Consider the following 17687-nt stretch of genomic DNA (forward strand, 5'->3'; position numbering starts at 1 on the left):
AACAAATTAAAGCAAGTCTTCTTAAGCTGGGCTCTGCCACCCCTCACCTGCACCCTGACCCAAGCAAGGTTTGGTAAATTTTTCTGTGAAAGGCCATATAGTAAATATTTTGGGCTCTGTGAGCCATCTGGTCTCTGTCACGATCACTTAACTCTGCCCTTGTATCCCAAAAGCAACATGGACAATATGTACGCGAAGAGCCCTGGCTGGATCTCTTTATGGACGCTGACATTAGAAATTCATATTTCATGTGTCATAAAACCTTCTTCTATGGTCATTCAAATTAATGGTAGGCTGCACAAACACAAGTAGTGGCTGAATTTGGCTGCAGTGTGCCACCCCCTGCCCTAGAAGAGGGTCTTTGGGGGCTTCCTTGTGCATGGTACAATACAGTAGAGCCGTGTTGTATATGTGAACACACTTGCGTGTTCCTGGTGCGAGTTTATCAGATTCTGGAATGAGGTGGTGACCCCACAGCTAAGTTAAGAACCACTGATTTAAACATTTCCCCCTATAAATGGCCTGACTTGCTTTGATACAACTCTCCAAGGAATCCACATAGAGGAGAAGCTTTTCCAGGACTTGAAAAGTCCTCTTTTGCTTAAGGGCCCTTAGATAACAGAGGTCCCCAGCACGGTATCCCCTCTGGCCTTGGTAATTAGATGGTATCCTGGGGGAAGGCTCAAATGTCTAGGATGAAAATGTCTAGAGAAAGTCCCCAGATGCAGATGTGTATCTCAGGCTCTTCCCAGAGGAATCTTTCAAGAGCCAGAGAAGCCAACTGTCTGAAGGCATTAGCTCCAGGCTCATCTTTTGCCCATTCTTCCTAGGGAATGAGGCCTTTTGGTCAGTTCCAAAGGGAAGGATGTATCCCTGCTGCCTCTAACCTTCTTGACCCACCACTATCCCAGGCTTGCCCAGGTCCACACACAGGCACACTTTGACTTGGATCACTTGACTCTAAAATTTGGTAATAAAAGATAAAGGCGTAAATTCCAGCTAAAAGTCATTTGGGGTCACACAATGATGGATGAGTCCACATTGAGCATATAAGGCACACTGGGGCTACTCAGTCTGGAATTCATAAATGTCCTAGAGGGATCTCTAAGTGCCCTCTGAGTCTTGGCTCCCAGTTGAGGCAAGTTGCACCTGGGGATGAGGCAGGCAGGTGGCAGTTTATCACCAGCAGTACCATGCCCAACCCAGCCCACTCCAACCTTGCATGCTCCCTTCTAGTTGGATGGGCCCTTCATTCTCTGGGCCCAGTAGAGAGCACCATGGTTTCCCTCTGCAGTTGAGCCCACTGCACTTCCAAGGACAGAAGTGAGAGCAGGGTAGGGTTCGTTCCCTCTCCAGTGCTGCACATGAGCTCTGAGACTTGCTACAGAAAACAAGAGTTTGGTGCTAACGTGTGGGAAAGGAGATGCCCTTTCCTGGGGAAACATCCCCAAAGAGGGCTGGACCTTCCTCCCTGTCCCACACTTCTCTTTCCTGGTACTTAACGAAACTGAGGCCAAATGATGGCCCAGCCAGGAACTGGCTTCTCTTCCAGACTGGAGAAGATGTAGGTGTCTGCCTCAGTTTCCACCCAGCACCATGCATAGGACAGCCTCAGTCACTTTATGTGGGACAAACAGTAAAGCTTGAAGCTGAGGACCTGGCCAGGTGTTGGCACTGACCTTATGGCCTGATTCACGTAAACTGCTCCTGCCCCAAGGGGAGGTGAGTGCTGCCATGTCCTTTTTTGCAGATGAGTACCAGGCGGGAGGTAGTAAACGGCCTGCTCACCGCGCAGGGTGCAGGTCGGCCAGAAAGAGGTGAAGTCAGGGCTTGACTTCAGCTATTCTCACCTAGAGGCTGTCTCCAGCATGTGCCATCCTGCCTCCCATCATGCACTGTGGGGAGGCATCAAGACAGCCACCTGCACCCAGGCCTGAAGCACCGGGCCTAGCACAAGCCACCAGCTCTAGGGTTTCTGCCTGTAGTGCTACTGTGTTAAAAACAAACAATTGCATCCTGCCCACATCCCTCTCAGTGCATGAAGCCATCACCCCCACTAAGCCTTTCCATCAGGGGTACAGTGGAGCACAGGCCTTAGACATGTCACATTATGACCAATGGTAAGAAATATAATTTACAGATGACCTAGTGCATCTCACCTTAAAGTAAGAGGCACCTTGTGCCACCACTCCAAGAACAGATCCAGCAGACTATATTTTTACTAGTTGTGATGTCGTCTGTATTTAATATTATCTCTTCTTTTAATTAATATTATCTCTTCTTTTCTACTTTAGTTATCTTTTTTTCTATTTTATTTTACCTTATCATATCCTTCATTAATTTTTTTTCCACCCAAGTCACTAAACTGCTTTGACAACCCACTGTTGGGGGGAACCTCAAGTAGGGGGTTCAGGGACTGAACATGATGCAGAAAACGCTGTGTGGACACCCAGGAATAAAGAGCTTTGGGAGCAGCCAGCACCCTGCCTGCCGTGGCTTGCCCTGGGCCTGAGTTTGCTGGGCCCAGGTCTGCAGCGAGTTGGCCCCACACAGCCGGACGTGCAGCGGCAGGATCCCAGGCTGGTGAAGCTTCAGGAGGCTGTGTCTTCAGCAGAAGGAAGGGGCCAGCAAAGTGGGCCTCTCTCTGCTCTAACCAGGGAGCTCTTTTATTTATCTACTCTTCAAAGTAGTGCCACTGTTAACAGCTGTGGGGGTTTAGTTATTCCAGGAGTATTTTTAATCCCCGAGAGAAACTTTCTAGTCTGTTCCTGGCAAAGGCCATGCGCCTCCACTCACCAATCTCTTCCTCACCTTATATTTATGAAAATGTTCTAGATAGCAATCAGCTTTCTGGGCCTAGAATTTATGACTGTGCTTCCTGCTGGCTTTGAAATAGGAACTCGAATATGTTCCTCTCAAGTCAAGATGAGGTCACCCACCTTCTCTCACCATTCAACAATGATTTCAGGTTTCCTAATGCATGATTTAATCACCCCAAATTCCCAGACATAGGCTGGAATCCATTTTGGGTCATCGAAGGTGAGAAGAGAATGTACAGAGGGATCTGGGAGAGAAATCATCTCAGGACAAACATTGTAGATCTACAGAAATCATCCATTTATCCACAAATGTAAATTTAATACCCGCTGAGTGCCCGGAAGTACTCCAAGTGCTGGGGATGCACCTGCAGACGATGCAGGTGGAACTCCCTCCCTTGATTAGTTAACCACACAGTGCTAATGTTGACCTTGGGTGATGGGCACATTCATTAGATGTTCTCTCTGCTTTAGCATATGACGGAAATTTTCTGTCATAGAAACTTAAAAATACTAACCAGGCAAGATCCGGAAAGGAGGAGCCCAAAAACAGGGAGGAAGGGTAGCTCAGAGTACAGCCAGATCTCACTTTTTAATTTTTAAAATTTTGGGGGGTGGTTGGTATTGGGAATGTAACCTATGGACATTTTACCATTGTCCCATACCCACAACCAGTTTCATTATATTCTGAGACAGGGCCTCACTAAGTTGCCCAGGGATGCCTTGAACTTGTGGTCCTCCTGCCTCAGCCTCCTGAGTAGCTGAAATGACAAGTGTATGCCACTGCACCTGGCTCCTTCTCACTTTGAAGAGACTGAGGTTGATGTTGAACCCTAATGAGCCGTCACAAACTTGAAGTCTACTTGTCAAATCCCAGAATTCTAGAGTAACACTTGAATGTGAAGTTTAGGCCAAATCCACTTTGATTACCAACCCCCCCCCCCCCCCCCCCCCCCCCCCCGTCCCCAGCATAAACATTAGGAAGTAAACAAGGTCCTAGTCCCCTGAAGGCAATACTGATTTCCACAGAACTTCCTTCTGTCATGACAGATGGGACCCTGGAGATGCAAGGTCCCCACCCTGGAGGAAGGGGAACCCTGTCCATGTGCACAATGTCCTTGGGCACCTGTACTCTTCAAGAGTGAATGTGGGCAGGAGGGCTGGAGGACGGAGACCTCCGGGGGAAGGTTTCTTTCTGCTCTTACTCCAGTGCACACCAGCCAGCCTCTGAGCACTGTCCCTGCACCCCTGGCTGCCAGTGCACCCTTTACCCTTCTTTGCAGAGACAGGCAGGAGGGCAGTGCTCCTCCAGCAATGAGGCCTCACCTGAAGGAGATCTGTGAGACTAACAGTGGTAAGTGACATGCCTCCTGGGACCCCAGAGGTCCTGGCTGCCAACCTATCTGGCAAGGCCTTCCTCTTCACGCCATCTCTTGCCCTCTCTTTCCCAGTCTTGAGACACAAAACTCAAAACTCCTCTCCTGAGCAAGCAACCCTGTTAGTAAAGACCAGAATTTTCCCTTCTTGCTTGTTTATTCCCTAAGCCTTTCCCATGAGAGCTTCTCCACCCCGCCCCCCAAAACTTCTCAACCCTTAGGGTGATGGATTCTTTTCCTGCTTTTGCCAATCTTCCCCTATAGGGCTTCAGGGAAAACCCCAAGTACAAACTCAATAGACCCCTATTGTGTAGAAGTGGTCCAAAGCCTGCTTTCCCTGGTTGCTTCTCTCTTTATAGACCTCCCCAACTTTCTCTGCCCAGATCCAGGAAGCCAGCCCAATTTTGCTGCTTCTCTCTCCTTTCATCAGGCAGGGCCTAGCAAATCCTCCCACACTTTCAGGTAGGCCGTGTATGTGTGTGTGTGTGTGTGTGTGTGTGTGTGTGTGTGTTTGTGTGACTTCAAGTTCCAGTGGGGCAGAGAGGAGGTTAAGTTCAATACACACTCCTTTGATGAACCCATGAAGGCATATCCCAACCTATTAGCCACTAAGTCATAATGGAAAACCCAAGAGCAGGAAGAAATGCCCAGCCAAGCCCAAGCCACCCGGCCAGGATTCTGACTCTACCCTGGATTACTGGTCAGCCCCTGATCCCAGGTCCCAGAAATACACCTGCATTCTGAATTCACAGATGGTGAAATCTCTTGGTGTGGAGTCCAAGACGCTACATGGAGGTTGTTAAGCTCAGGGAAGTTTGGGAACCTGATGCACTGGGATGGCATGTCTTCAGTGACTACCACCCTGGCAGGGTTGGAGTCCCAGAGCCACACAGCTGTTTCCAGCAAGAACATTACTGAGATGAAGACAGGAGAGTAAAGGCGGTGAACAAGTTCACAGAATAACAGGGGTGACTTATATTGTTGGGAAACTTGGGGCTCTATCCCAAGGGGCATAAGGGCTGGGGAATCCCTGCATCTGGGGTGAGTCATCCTCTTGCTAGGTGCTCTCCCAGCTCAGAGTGGGGGCTATGTAACAATGAAGCCCCAGTAGGCTCTCCACAGACGCCTGATGGGGTCCTTCCCAGTCTCCAGATGCCTTTCAGGCCTGTAATGGCTGCTGCTCTGATGGGACGTGCCACCCTCCCATCTGAATGCCTGGCCTCTCGACCCCCTGGAGCAGGAGTGTCATCTAGGTCAGCCTCCCTCAGCGTTAGCCTCCTGTTGTCTTCTCACCATCCAAGGGCTTGCTGTATGTCAGACACTGTGCTCCTCATTCCAAGATCCCAGAGGCCACACTGCACAGTCACCTGGTTGCATCTGAGTGCAGAGCCCAGCCTCCGTACATCACCATCTCCTGCAACCCTTAACTCTTGGTTCTTGGAGTCTTGGGATGAGAGGGAGAGCGCTTCAACAAGCTGGAGTCAGGTTGGGGAATGGACACAGGGAAACTAAAAAATGTCCCCAGAAGCTATAGTGCACAGAGCATCTTAGATTTGTTACTCATCCTGTTTATATTCTATGAGGAAAATCTTCACATCCCATTTCACAGATAAGGAGGCCAGAGGTCCAGGGCTGAGGTGAATTCTCAGGGTCACATGGCTGTCCTGTGAGAGCAATCTTATTTTAATGCAGTCTCCCTGAGGTCAAAGCCAGTCCCCTGTCCTCTGTACAATGCCACCATCTGAGCCAACTGCCAAAACCAGGTTTCTGGAACTTTCCCATGCCCTCCAGCCCCGGGAGGGAGCTTAAAGCCTCTAGGAGGCTAAGGGCAATCACTATGGCAGCACAGACATAGTCCAGGGGCATGTCCTCGGTGAAGGGCTGCAGAACTTGGCTGAGTCCTGTTCCTGCTCCTCTATGACGCAGAATGAAGATGGTGTCTAATGGTCCTCTGGCCTCTGGTGTCATGGTTCCTGGGCAGGTGGGCTGGCTTTAGGGGAAGGGGCTGCCCACTCAGCAGGGCTCCTCGTTGGGCTGCTAACTAGTGAGGGTATGAGGGTCTTAAGCCCACTTCCCAGGTTTTCTCTTAGCACAGCCCAGTCATGCAAGAGCATGCAGGAGGGGCCTCCCTCGGGGGTCCTGCCATGCAGCGTGGATGGCTGGATGGAGACGGATCATGAAGTTGAAAGGGGCCTCTGTGTAACCAGGCCTGCGGGCTCACCTACCTGGAGAGACTCCCCACTCTGGAGGCCTTACCTTAAAGAGGGACATTCACACTGAAGCAAACTTGAAAAGAGAGAACATGTACACAAAGAGAAGTTTACTCGGCCGGCATTTCCCTCATTGCCTTTGGTGTTCACTGAGGATAGATGGGTTTTGGGGGTGGCAGATTTCTCCCTTCTAGACTGGCTTCCCCCCATTCCAGCACTGAAACCCTGGTAGCATAATCTCAGAGCCTAATCCTTTAGGGGACAAGGAATGAGTATATAAGAAGGAATCCAGGAGCAAGGAGAATCTCCCCAAGCTTGGCAAGATCAGGTGGTGTCCTTCAACCACACCAAACACATCACTCTGCCCTCCAGAAGCACAAGAGTTAACTGTGGCACTTTCAATAGTGATTAGATAACGCCACCATCTTGGAAGGAAATCCCCACAGGACAGACCAGAGACTTCCGTGCTTGGATGTTTTCTTTGGTACCCAAGGCTTTCTTATTACCCCACCCACCAACTGTTGGGTACCTGCCATCAAACATCTTCCTCTAAAAAACATCAAACACCGTCTCTCTCTAAAAAAAAAAAAAAAAAAAAACACCCCCAGGAAACTGATTGGAGTCCATGTTGGCACAAAGTTTTGTTTAGGTGTTGATAGTATGTTGTTTGTGCAAAACCAGTTCAGAGTGTGGGTGGAGAGGAGGAATATAAAGGGGAACTTAGAGGAGGGAAGATACACAAGACTGCTGGAATCACGATGAGAGCAAAGTCTCCATGTTGAAGCGGAGGCCTCTGAAAGGTGTCCTGGATGGGATTTAGTACAGAGGGGTGACAACCTGAAGCCAGGAAACCCACTCGCACTCATGACAACTGGTGAATCAGGGCAGGGGTTACTCAAGGAGGTTTAGGCGCCAAGGGAGCAGAAACTCTGCCTTAGCAAACATCTCAGGAAGGTAAAAGCCTAGAGGGGACAGCTACCAGTAGAGGTATGTGATGAAAACCGACCAGAGGCCAAATTCCAGCCTGGAATCTGGACAATCTCCTTGGTGATATCTGCAGAGGGGTGAGGCTTCCTGTAGAGGGGCTGGCAGTCAGGCCTGGGAGTGGTCCTTGTGACGCAGTCTCAGCCCCTGTGGGCATGAGCCAGGGCCCTAGCCTCCAGCTGAGCCAGCCTGGGCAGAGGGCAGGTTCCCTGTGCCTGTTAGGTCCTGCTGAAGTGATCCCTCTATGGGGTGGGAGTGGGGAGGGTCAGGAGCTCTGGATAAACGTGCCACTGTCTCTTGACTCTTCTTAACTGCTAGACTAGATGATGGGACCATTCCTAGCCTTACTTCCAGCACCTGACAAACCAACTGAGGAAACCAGTTCCTTCCTAAACCCCCTACCTGCTGTGACTCAGGCACCACACAGCCAACTGGAGTGGGGCAGTGGCTACTGAACAGGTTTCTGGGGGACTGTGGCATTCTGGTGTGAGGTCAATGAGGTACAGCTTGGGAGCAATGGAGCTATCTGCAGACAGAGAAAACCGGAGCTCCCCCACATGCCCCAGGTGTCCAGTGTTACCAGATGGGAGGTGCTGGGCACCTGCTTTCCTCACCTGTTTAAAAGTACCCATTGTCCTTGCATCACTGCCAACTGCAAGGCTGGTGATGTTTGCTCATAGCCTTGATCTTTCCCTTCTCGTGGTGGCTTTTGTTTGATTTGAACCCTATCTCTAAGATCCAGGATCCAAGAACCTCACATTGACCCTGGCTGCTAATAGTCCCTACAATCTGACTGCTTCTTCCCAATGCTGCATTCTGCATGCGCCTTCCTTCTCTCCTCTGTCAAAGTTCTTTCTTCTCCAGCTCTCCTAAGCAGGCACCTGTTGGGTCCTCACATTATAAGACACCTCAAGCCCAATGAAAATCAGTCCTGTGATGGAACCCTCAAGCCATTAGTAATAAAAGACTTCTGCAGGGCCATGCCTCAATTTCCCATGTCTCAATCTCCCCAGTGACCTCGGTGGGTGACCGTCCTATGCTGAGCACAGAGTTGTCCTCACTGCTGCTATCTGGGCAGGGAGCACACCTACATCCCTGGGGTCCCCTGAGTTGGTTAGAGGGGACAAGGGCCCATGAAAACCTGGTGTGAGTTTTCACACTGGTCCTGTGAGGTTTTCTGAGATGAGAGATACAGTATACCTATCACTGCAGTGGCTTTTTTTTTTTTTAACTTAACATTTGTTTCTGCTAGACTGAAGCCCACAGATGGCGCATGCTGGTGCTGTTTCCACATTTCAGGAAAGTTTTCAACCAAGGCACCAAGTGGGGACACCTTCCTGTGGCTAACTAGATGCAAACTAGTTATTCTTTTCTTTGCCAATTTCTATATTTCTTGTGCGAGAAATCTCAGGCCCCAAGGATGTGAATGGGATCAGATATTTAAATCGAAGTCTTTAAAGACCTCAGTAGGGTGCTCTGTAAGAACTGACGTGATTCAAAGTGTGGCCAGAAACACCACTTGCACAACGTTGCACACTTCCTCCAAGATGTTCTAAACCTTTCCTCCCAACTGAACTTGAACCAGCCTGATAAAGCCTTTCCCTGGCCCCAGCCCAGCATCAAGGATAACTGTGGAGGTTTGGGGGACAGAGCAACAGGATGCATACGAGACGGTTTCCATGGCGACGATGAGGAAGTCTTCAGGAAACTGATCAAGACACATTGTTGGGAGCTTTTGGATGTCCCACATCCTATCTCTTGGTCAACCTCTCAGGGGGTGGGGAAGCCACCAGAAGCCCACCTGAGCACTCCAGCAAAGGAAGTGTGCAGAACCCTGCTCTCCAGTCCCAGGCATGGGTTCTCATGGTGCCCAAGGAAGGGAAGCCCTGGTCCCTGTGCTCCAGAGGCCCAGGGGAGGTGGAATCCCATCTAACCCCTTTACACTGCTGTTTCTGGGAAGTTTCTCATACCTTTGCCCAGAGGAGCACTTTCACTCCTGAAGGACTCCCTGCCTGTCTGAGCCAAGGTGAAGCTTACACGCTATTGGAGGAAGTCACATGCCAGCCTCTTCTGTCCCTTCCTCCCTCTCTTCCTCTTTCCTCTGCGTGGGTTCTGCACGGCCCTTGGGCCCACAATCTCCTTGCACCTGTTTCTCAGGTCCCTCCCCTCATTCTTCCCAGGCTCCAAGGAGGATGGGCACTGATCAAAGTGTGACACCTCTTAGAAGCTCTGCAGCTTCGATGGGCACCTAGTCTCAGTGTAAAGGCCGGAAGCTGGTGAGGAGCTGCTGGGACCAGGGCCCTGGAGCCCTGAGCCTCTCAGAACTGCGGAAATCCCAGGGCAGGTGCCTCCACTGGAGTTGAGTGAAAACTAGGTCAGGCCTGTGGCAATCAAGGTCCTGATACCTATTATACCCCAGGGAGAGACTCAGCTCCAGGAATCCATAGGTTGAAACGCCTTATAAAGCTCTTCCCTCTTTCCTCCCTTCCAGGTCTCTCTACAGACTCTCTGGCTTCCTTTGGCCACACCAGCTCACTCCCCTGCTTACCTCCACCCTATGCCACGGGAAGGGGCCGCTCCATCCCTGTCTGGCCCACCTGGGGTGCAGTGCTCCTCAAACCTAGTTGAAAGTGGTTTTGCTGACCTAGAGTCTCCATGTAAGTTCGTGCCATTTTGTAGATCGGCACTGACATCTGATCAGCCATGATCTCATTCTGGTTTTCTGTTCATTGGGCCTGGGCTCTCCTTAGCTCCACTTCTCATTTTCCTTTGGATTGAATTAACTTAGATTAAGTCTGAATTAAAATTCACCCTTAGATCTCAAGCTTTAATTTTTCCTTTTTCTCAGCAAGGCCTTTGGTGACCTACTTCCTCCACTTGGTCAGAGGCTCAATTAATCTTGTCCTTCAAGACCACTTTGTGAGGCCCCCATCCCCAGCCCTCAGGCAGGCTAGTGCCTGCAGTGAGCCCTATGGTAGCAGAGGAGCAGTCAGCTGAAGGGGATGGAGCCCTAAACCTTCCTCGTCTCCCAAACCCTCAACACAGGCCTTGTGCTGGGGGCTCAGAGCTATGGTGAAATGGGCCACAGTGGAGGAGATGTTAGCAAAGAACCTAAGTCTAGCCTGTCTCAAACTGTGTGCTCCCCTAAAAACATGCAAACCAAAGGAGGAAGCACATGAGGGACAGAGACAGGACAGGGGGTCCAGGCTTGGTTCATCCACCTCACTCTAGTCTGGCTGAGGCTAGGACCACACCCATCAGTTCAAGGGACCCTTGCAACATTTCTCAGAATTGCAGCACTACCAATAATGGTTCCCCAGGAGCCCCATCAGGTGGAATGGAATCCTCTGCAGATCCTCCAAATCCCTGAGGGTCTTTTCTGTACTTGGAAGTGGGAAAGGAGGGCTCTTCTGATAGGATGCAGTGGCTGAGGGCCCACTGGGTGACCTTAGGTCTTCCCTGTCTGGGACCCCAGTCCCCTAGCTCTAGCCTTCTGCCATCCCAATTCTCAATCTGAAGGATTTATTTCCTTAGAGGGCTACAAAACAACAGAATTAAGATCACACACACATGCACAAACACACACACACACACACACACACACACCTGCACACATACACACACACTCAGTCTCTGCCTTTCTCCTTCCTCTCAGGAGCACGCAGGGCCTCACTCCACTTCAGCAGAAGGCCACAGTCAAGACATGGCCCTTGTTTTCCAAGGCAAGCCCACGCTGCACGTCTCCTCCTCCTTCCAACCTCTGAGCTGCAAGACCCTTCACTACCCACCATGGTGACCGCCAAAGCAGCAGGCCTAAGGCTCTGGGGCTGTGGGTGACAGAAGGCAGAGGGAGGAGAGCGGGGCCAAGAAGGGGCTCTGGGACAGGGCCTATGGCAACAGCCCTCCACAGGGGAGACTCCCGGCAGGTCCCAGCGCACACTGGGTGCTAGTGGCACATAGTGACCGTGACCAGCATTTAAATAAACTAACTTAAAAAACAACCCCATCTATCTATAGAGAAACCTTGTATCTCTACCGATCACGGGAAACCAGCATCATTTGTGATTTTTTTAAATCAAAATAAATAAATAAACCTCAACTGGAATAACAAGTGTTCTCCTGGGGCCAACATCTTGGTTACTGTGCGGCTTACGGATTCTCGACCGTCAGTGCTGAGGGCCCAAGAGACTCTCTTAGTGGGTCTCTGGGCCGCCTCCTGCCCGAGTCGCTCAGGCCGTGTAACGTGCCCCACAACACCCTTTGGGGGCACGCGCCACCTGCGCACCAGTGCGGGGCCCCACCCACGGGGTAGAGGGTGCTCGTGACTCCACTTACAATTCTCGGTTTGAAGGGCGGCTTGATCTTCTTCTGCTCCAGGAGCACCCAGTCGATCTCCTTGAAGAAGGGGTGCTGCTTGATGGCGTCTTCACCGTTCTGCGCAGCCACACAGCCCAGGCGCTTGTGGGGGTTCTTGGTCATGAACTGCGGGGAGGGGGACACAACACAGAATTACCCACAGAGCCTCGGCGGACACAGGTTGCAGGCAAGAGCCGGAAGTCAGCCCAGGTGGCATCCTCCATACCACCTCCCAGGACGGTGTTTTTAACCTTGCGGTTTGAGGGGCTTCCTTTCTCGGGCATTCTGAGCGTGCACATGGTGTCTAGTGTGTGTCTAGTTGCCATTCTAAAAGTAGCGTTTATGTTAATTCATTTCATCCTCACACAGTCCCATGACATACTATTATTATCTCTACTTTATAAAAGAGGTTCTTGAGGCACAGAATAATTAACTGGGTCAAGGTCACATAGCTAGCAAGCTGAGATGAGGATCTCAGGTTCTTGCTCACTCTCAGATACCCCCTCAGATTCAAGTCTTCCCATCAAGGTGACTAAGCGAGAGAGCAATTCCTTTTTGAGTTTAAGGAAAGAAAGAAGACCAGGTATGCATGTGCATGCAAATCACACCTCCTTTCCTTTTCCTTTTCCAGATCTGGCCCCTTCCCACTTTTTAAATATCTGAATTTCCAATCTACACAAAGTGTCAATGTAGGTTCAAGAGATAACAAAACAAGAAAACAAAAGGCTACTGCTTTTCAGTGCTTACATGTGAAACCATACTGATGTGCTTTGTCCTTTCTGGGTGGTGTCCTGTGACCCACACACCAGGGGAATTCATTTCTAGTAATTGAGTCAGTGGTGGTAAGCATTACTTTAATTGAGCAGCTATATACCACCATAACCTCCCAAAATGCTCAAAAATGGACATATTTCTGATAGCCACTTAAAATTAAGGGGTGTGTGTGTGTGTGTGTGTGTGTGTGTCTGCACCTTAGAGACAAAGTGCTTCATTTCACAGGGTCAAGGTCAAGTGCCTGCACCTGAACAAAATAACTTGAGAGACAAACTGTGATCCAAAGAAATAGATCTATAGTGGTTGAACTTTGGGATTCATCAGTAGGGAAGATTCTCTTGGGCAGGAAGTGCCTCCTACCATCTGCTCCCCTGGTACCCTTGAAACCAAAGCACATGAGCGGAGGCTGAATCAGCTGGACAGGGAGAGCACGCAGATGGCAGGGGAGGAGTGCAGGGGAATGGTCCCCGTGAGTGTCATCCTTCTAATATACAAGTTAGCAACACTCTGCTGCTTAAACACTGAGATGTCCCCCCTCATGGAGTCTCTGTTCTTCGTGTGGCGTACATGGGCTTCTCATCTGCACCCTGCCAACCCTGATGGCCCTTTGTATCCTCTAACCTCTCCAGTCCTCAGGCATTTTCTACCAACCAGTCAAAATGCTGCCTTCTCTGGGAGCTTCCCCAGATTCTCTTCTTCTCTATCGATCCCTTGGGTCCCATATTTCTGGTTTACTTAAATTGTCATTCATCTAAATATATCTTTCCCTTGGCGACTTCTGGGATTTGGAAATCAGTCCCATCTGCCCAGCACCTGGCTTCATGTCTGCCTCCTACTGTGAGCTCAGTGAACTGTAATGAGTGAGTAGGAGGCTGAAGCCTGGGCCTCAGGTCACTGTGCTGAGGAAGAGAGACTGCATGATGGCCTCTTACGGTTGCCCAGGCTGGGCACTGCATGACTCTATGAGGCAAAAGGCCTTCTCTAGAGTCCTACACCATTTTCACACCCGCAGCTGTTCTCAGAGACACAGCCCAGTAGCCAGAGTAACAGAAAACCTGGTCTGGCTCTAAAACCAAGTGACAATGTGAGGAAGTGGAATGTTCCAAGGTTGGGGGAGTAGAAGAGTCTTCTTCACCTACTCAGCTCTTCCTGGCCCCTCTCCTGGGAGGGGAAGTGTGGAGGTTCAGGAGGACATACATCCTAGGAAGCCTCCCCTGAGCCAGAGACTCTGCTCGCAGACACTAACCAGCTAACACAGTTGTGACCTCTAGGTTCTGAATCTCTCCTGATCAAAGCTTCTCAACCTCAGTGCTCCTGACATTTCGGACCAGACACTTCTTTGTAGCAGGAATTCTCCTGTGTGTCGTGCGCTGTTTAGCAGCAACTCTGGCCTTTGCCCTTCACGTGCCAGAAGCAGCCCCCTCACACCCAGAGTTGTGTCTGCTAAAAATCTCTCCAGGCACTACTGACTATGGGCCTTGGGCACACACACATGGCCCCCCGTGGAGAACTGCTGCTCCGTCAGCCAGAATGAGCAGCTTTGCCACTGGGCTGGGAGGAAGGCTCATGGGAAAATGGCTGAGCCGTGTCAGGGCTGGGGGGTGGGGTGGTGCCGCTTGGTGGGACATGGTGTCCTGGCTGCTGTGGGTGCTAGAGGCCATTCCTCAGCCCATCAGCTGACCTGGAACCAGATGGGGCTCTGGGAACGAGAGCAGGAGAAAGCTCCCATCTCTTCCCCAAGAGGGCGAAGGCCCTCTGTGGTGGAGCCTCATGGCAGCTGCCCTCACACGGCAGCTCCACAGTGCAGGAACAGGCGTACTGAACAGAGACACATCTGTCAAGAGATACCGTTGAAGGGAAAAGGCAAGATCCCTCATTGGGAGGAAAACAAAATACATGCAACAGCTTTTGAAAGTCTGTCTAAAAAAGGTAAAGAAATAAAAATTGGTATCTGCATTTGCTTGCATATACCTAAGGAAATTCTGGAAGGGTCTATAAAAATCTAAAAATAGAGTCACTCACAGGTAGGTGATGGGAGCAGGAATGATACAGAGAACTTTCCCCGCATCCCACTTTATACATTTCCCTTTAAAAAACAAAAGCAAAATAAAACCTATTCCAAACAGCAAGCAAATAATGACACAAGCAAAGCCCTATGTATAAACTAGAGGAAAGAACAGAATTCATTTTGCAAAGTTGGATGGCGCAGTCCCCTAAGCCAGATTCTCTCTTGTGGGAGGTCATTCTGCCAAAGGCTCGTGAAAGGAGGTCAACATGGAAGAGGCTAGAGAGAAGTGAAGCCCCCAGAGCCCCCTGTGGGTACTAGCTGAGTGCTGGCCTGGCAGGTGCTCAGGACTTGCTGGTTAAAATCCCCTTCTCCTTCCTGCCGACATGTCAGTCTCCATTCTTCTCCAGGGGCTGGGATGGGTGATGGGGATGCTGCTGCAGTCTGGCTGGGCACGAATCACGAGTCACTGAAGCAGGAACAAACTTTATTTCTGAACTCCACCAGCACACTCCACACACGCTCCCCGGGAACTCTCCCGAACGCCACCCACGCGGCTCCTCCAGGAACCACCAACAGGAAATCCCTCCTCCAGCACTTCCCCAACCAATGGGAACTCCCCGGGAATCCCCACGAGAACTCCAAAGTAGGAGGCTGAGGTGGACAGCAGGGATCTAATATACACAGCTTAACATAACCATTATCAATCATCTCAATGGCTTGCTGACGTCACCTCTCAACCACTCCGTTCTGGCAAAAATGCCAAGCGTCATTTGGACTCGGCTATGGCTCTCAGCGGGATGCCATCACTTGAGGATGCAAGGGACATGCTCCTGGTCCTCCTGGAGCATGCAGAAGAGTAAAGGAGGCCGAGAGACACCAGTAATCACCCAAGAGAATCAATTAATTGTGATGAATGGCACAAGAGAAGCCCAGCCGGCTGCCAGCCTGTAACAGGGAGTGGCCCCTCTGAAGCAGGGAAATTGGTGAAGGGTTCCTGAGGCAGCAACATTAAGAAGGAGACCCAAAGGAGGAACAAGAAGTACCCAGGAAAAAGGAGGAGGTGGAGAGTGGACAAAGAGTAGGCTGGCTGCAGGGGTGCAGAGCAGGAAAGCACATGCACTCGGGCCAATGTGCCAGAGCAGAGCCCCCGAGGGGGAATGGCAGGGCGGTAGCCAGGGTCCGGTGTGTGATCTTGCAGGCTTCATTGAAGATATGGGTCATGGCTGAATTTTAAATAGGGCATGAGGTCCAAGATGCTTGAAGACAGAGATGGCAAGAAGGTAGCAGGGGGCCCCATGAGGAGATCCTGCAGTTCCCCAAAGGACAGGTGGTGGCAGCTTGAACTCAGGTGGTAGAGGTGGAGCACAGAGAAATGTAACCAGAATGAGACATTTTCAGAGGGAGAATGGCCTTGATCCACAGGCTGTCAGAGGAAGAGAAGGTGACGTCAAGTAGAGCGCCCACATTTCCAGCTGTGCAGGCAGGAGGGTGGGGTGTCATTTACTGAGCCAGGGAGCTTGGAAGCACACAGATTTGAGGGGGTAATCATGAGCTTCGTCTGGGGTCGTACTGAATATGAGGGACCTCTGGACAGCTGGGTGGAGGTGTGGAGGAGGGAACCGAGAACACAGGCCTGCAAACTGCAAGTGGGTGTGGCTGGAACACAGCCCTGAGCTGTGGGCTTCATTGACGTTGCTGGTGCAGAGCACAGGGGAAGAAGGGGAGAGCACTGGGCTATGGGCGAGTCCAGGGACAGAGGAGAACCAGGGCTCAGTCCTGAAGAAAGAGCCATGCATGACAGACTTCACTCATGAAGGGATCCAATGAACTAATGAGTGACATCAGCAAGGAACTGGTAAGGGCAGGGGCCAAAGACTGGCTCTCCAGAGTGACCATGCGAGGGTTTGCTGTGGTTCCTGACTTTCTTCTAATTCAAATCATTTAACATGGAGAGATTTTACATAAAAAATCTGGATTTTAGTCAGGCAAGGTGGCGCATGCCTATAATCCCAGAAGCTCAGGAGGCTGAGGCAGGAGGATCACAAGTTCAAAGCCAGCCTCAGCAAAAGCGAGGTGCTAAGTAACTCAGCGAAACCCTGTCTCTAAATAAAATACAAAATAGGGCTGGGGATGTGGCTCAGTGGTCTAGTGCCCCTGAGTTCAATCCCTGGTAGCTTCCTAGCCTCCAACGCCACCCAAAAAAAAAAAAAAAAAAAAAAAATCTGGATTTCAGGCTTTGAAAGCCAGCAGCCAGGGAATGGACACTGCTGAGAGAGGTGAGTGCTCCCCAACTTAGTCTGCTACCTACCGAAACCAGGTCAACTGTTCCATCACCTACTTGGTTGAACTTTGCAATCTGTGGCAAAAGCAAGAAGCAGAGCGCTAAAAGCTGCTGCCTTCCATGTTTCAAAGAATCTCTGGCAGCGCCTGCAGTGTGCCTCAGGCCTCAGGTGCAGCCACGAAATGAAGTGGACAAAACTCCTGCCCTCACGGAGCTTACCTTCTCATGGAAGAAAAGTGCTAAACATAAAAATAAACACAATCCATAATTCATAGAGAATACTGGGAAGTGGAAAATGCTATCAGGAGTAAATGGAGCAGGAGGGAGGGCACAGAGAAGAGGGCACACAAATTTTAATTTTTCAAGGGCTGGGGAAGGACAGAGGAGCCTCGTTGAGAAGTCGCTCTTGGGCCAACACTTGAGAACATCCACTGATGTGTCCCCACATGTAGGGGCAGCAGAGGAAGAGGAAGCAAAGGAGTGGAGAAGCTGCCCAAATGCCAGGGAGAACAGGGCCAAGTGCCAGAGCGCAAGGACAAAGAGGGCTTTAACACAGAGGAGCTCAGCTGCGTCAGTGAATGTGGCTGCGAGGCTCCAAGGCCAGGGGTCCCGGAGCCACAGGGAGCCACAGGAGGCCAAGGAGGAACAGGGGGTGAAGCAATGGAGGCAGGTGTGTGTGTGCCCCAGAAACCTGCTCAAGGATTTTACATCTGGTTAAACTTTTCACATGAATTAATTAATTAAGACAAGTGATTACTGATTTCCCATCTATTATAGGGACTGATAAATTTCTTCATAAAATATGTGCAATTAAGTAAATATTGGGAGTCATGAAAAGGACAAGGAAAGCAAATGATGAAACACAGAGTTTTCGAATATGGC

The 17687-nt window shown here is 50.5% G+C and overlaps 1 protein-coding gene across 1 annotated transcript in view; it reads right to left on the reverse strand.

Annotated features, from left to right (window-relative positions):
- PRKCE (protein kinase C epsilon) overlaps nucleotides 1-17687 on the reverse strand; it is a 480838-nt gene that overhangs the window by 14647 nt on the left and 448504 nt on the right. The window contains exon 13 of the mRNA XM_081265157.1: nucleotides 11722-11877. Coding sequence (XP_081121283.1) covers nucleotides 11722-11877 — 156 coding nt within the window. The remainder of the gene's footprint in view (nucleotides 1-11721; nucleotides 11878-17687) is intronic.

This window comes from Spermophilus citellus (assembly GCF_964194105.1).
Source record: "Spermophilus citellus genome assembly, chromosome: 13".
Classification (NCBI taxonomy): Eukaryota; Metazoa; Chordata; class Mammalia; order Rodentia; family Sciuridae; genus Spermophilus; species Spermophilus citellus.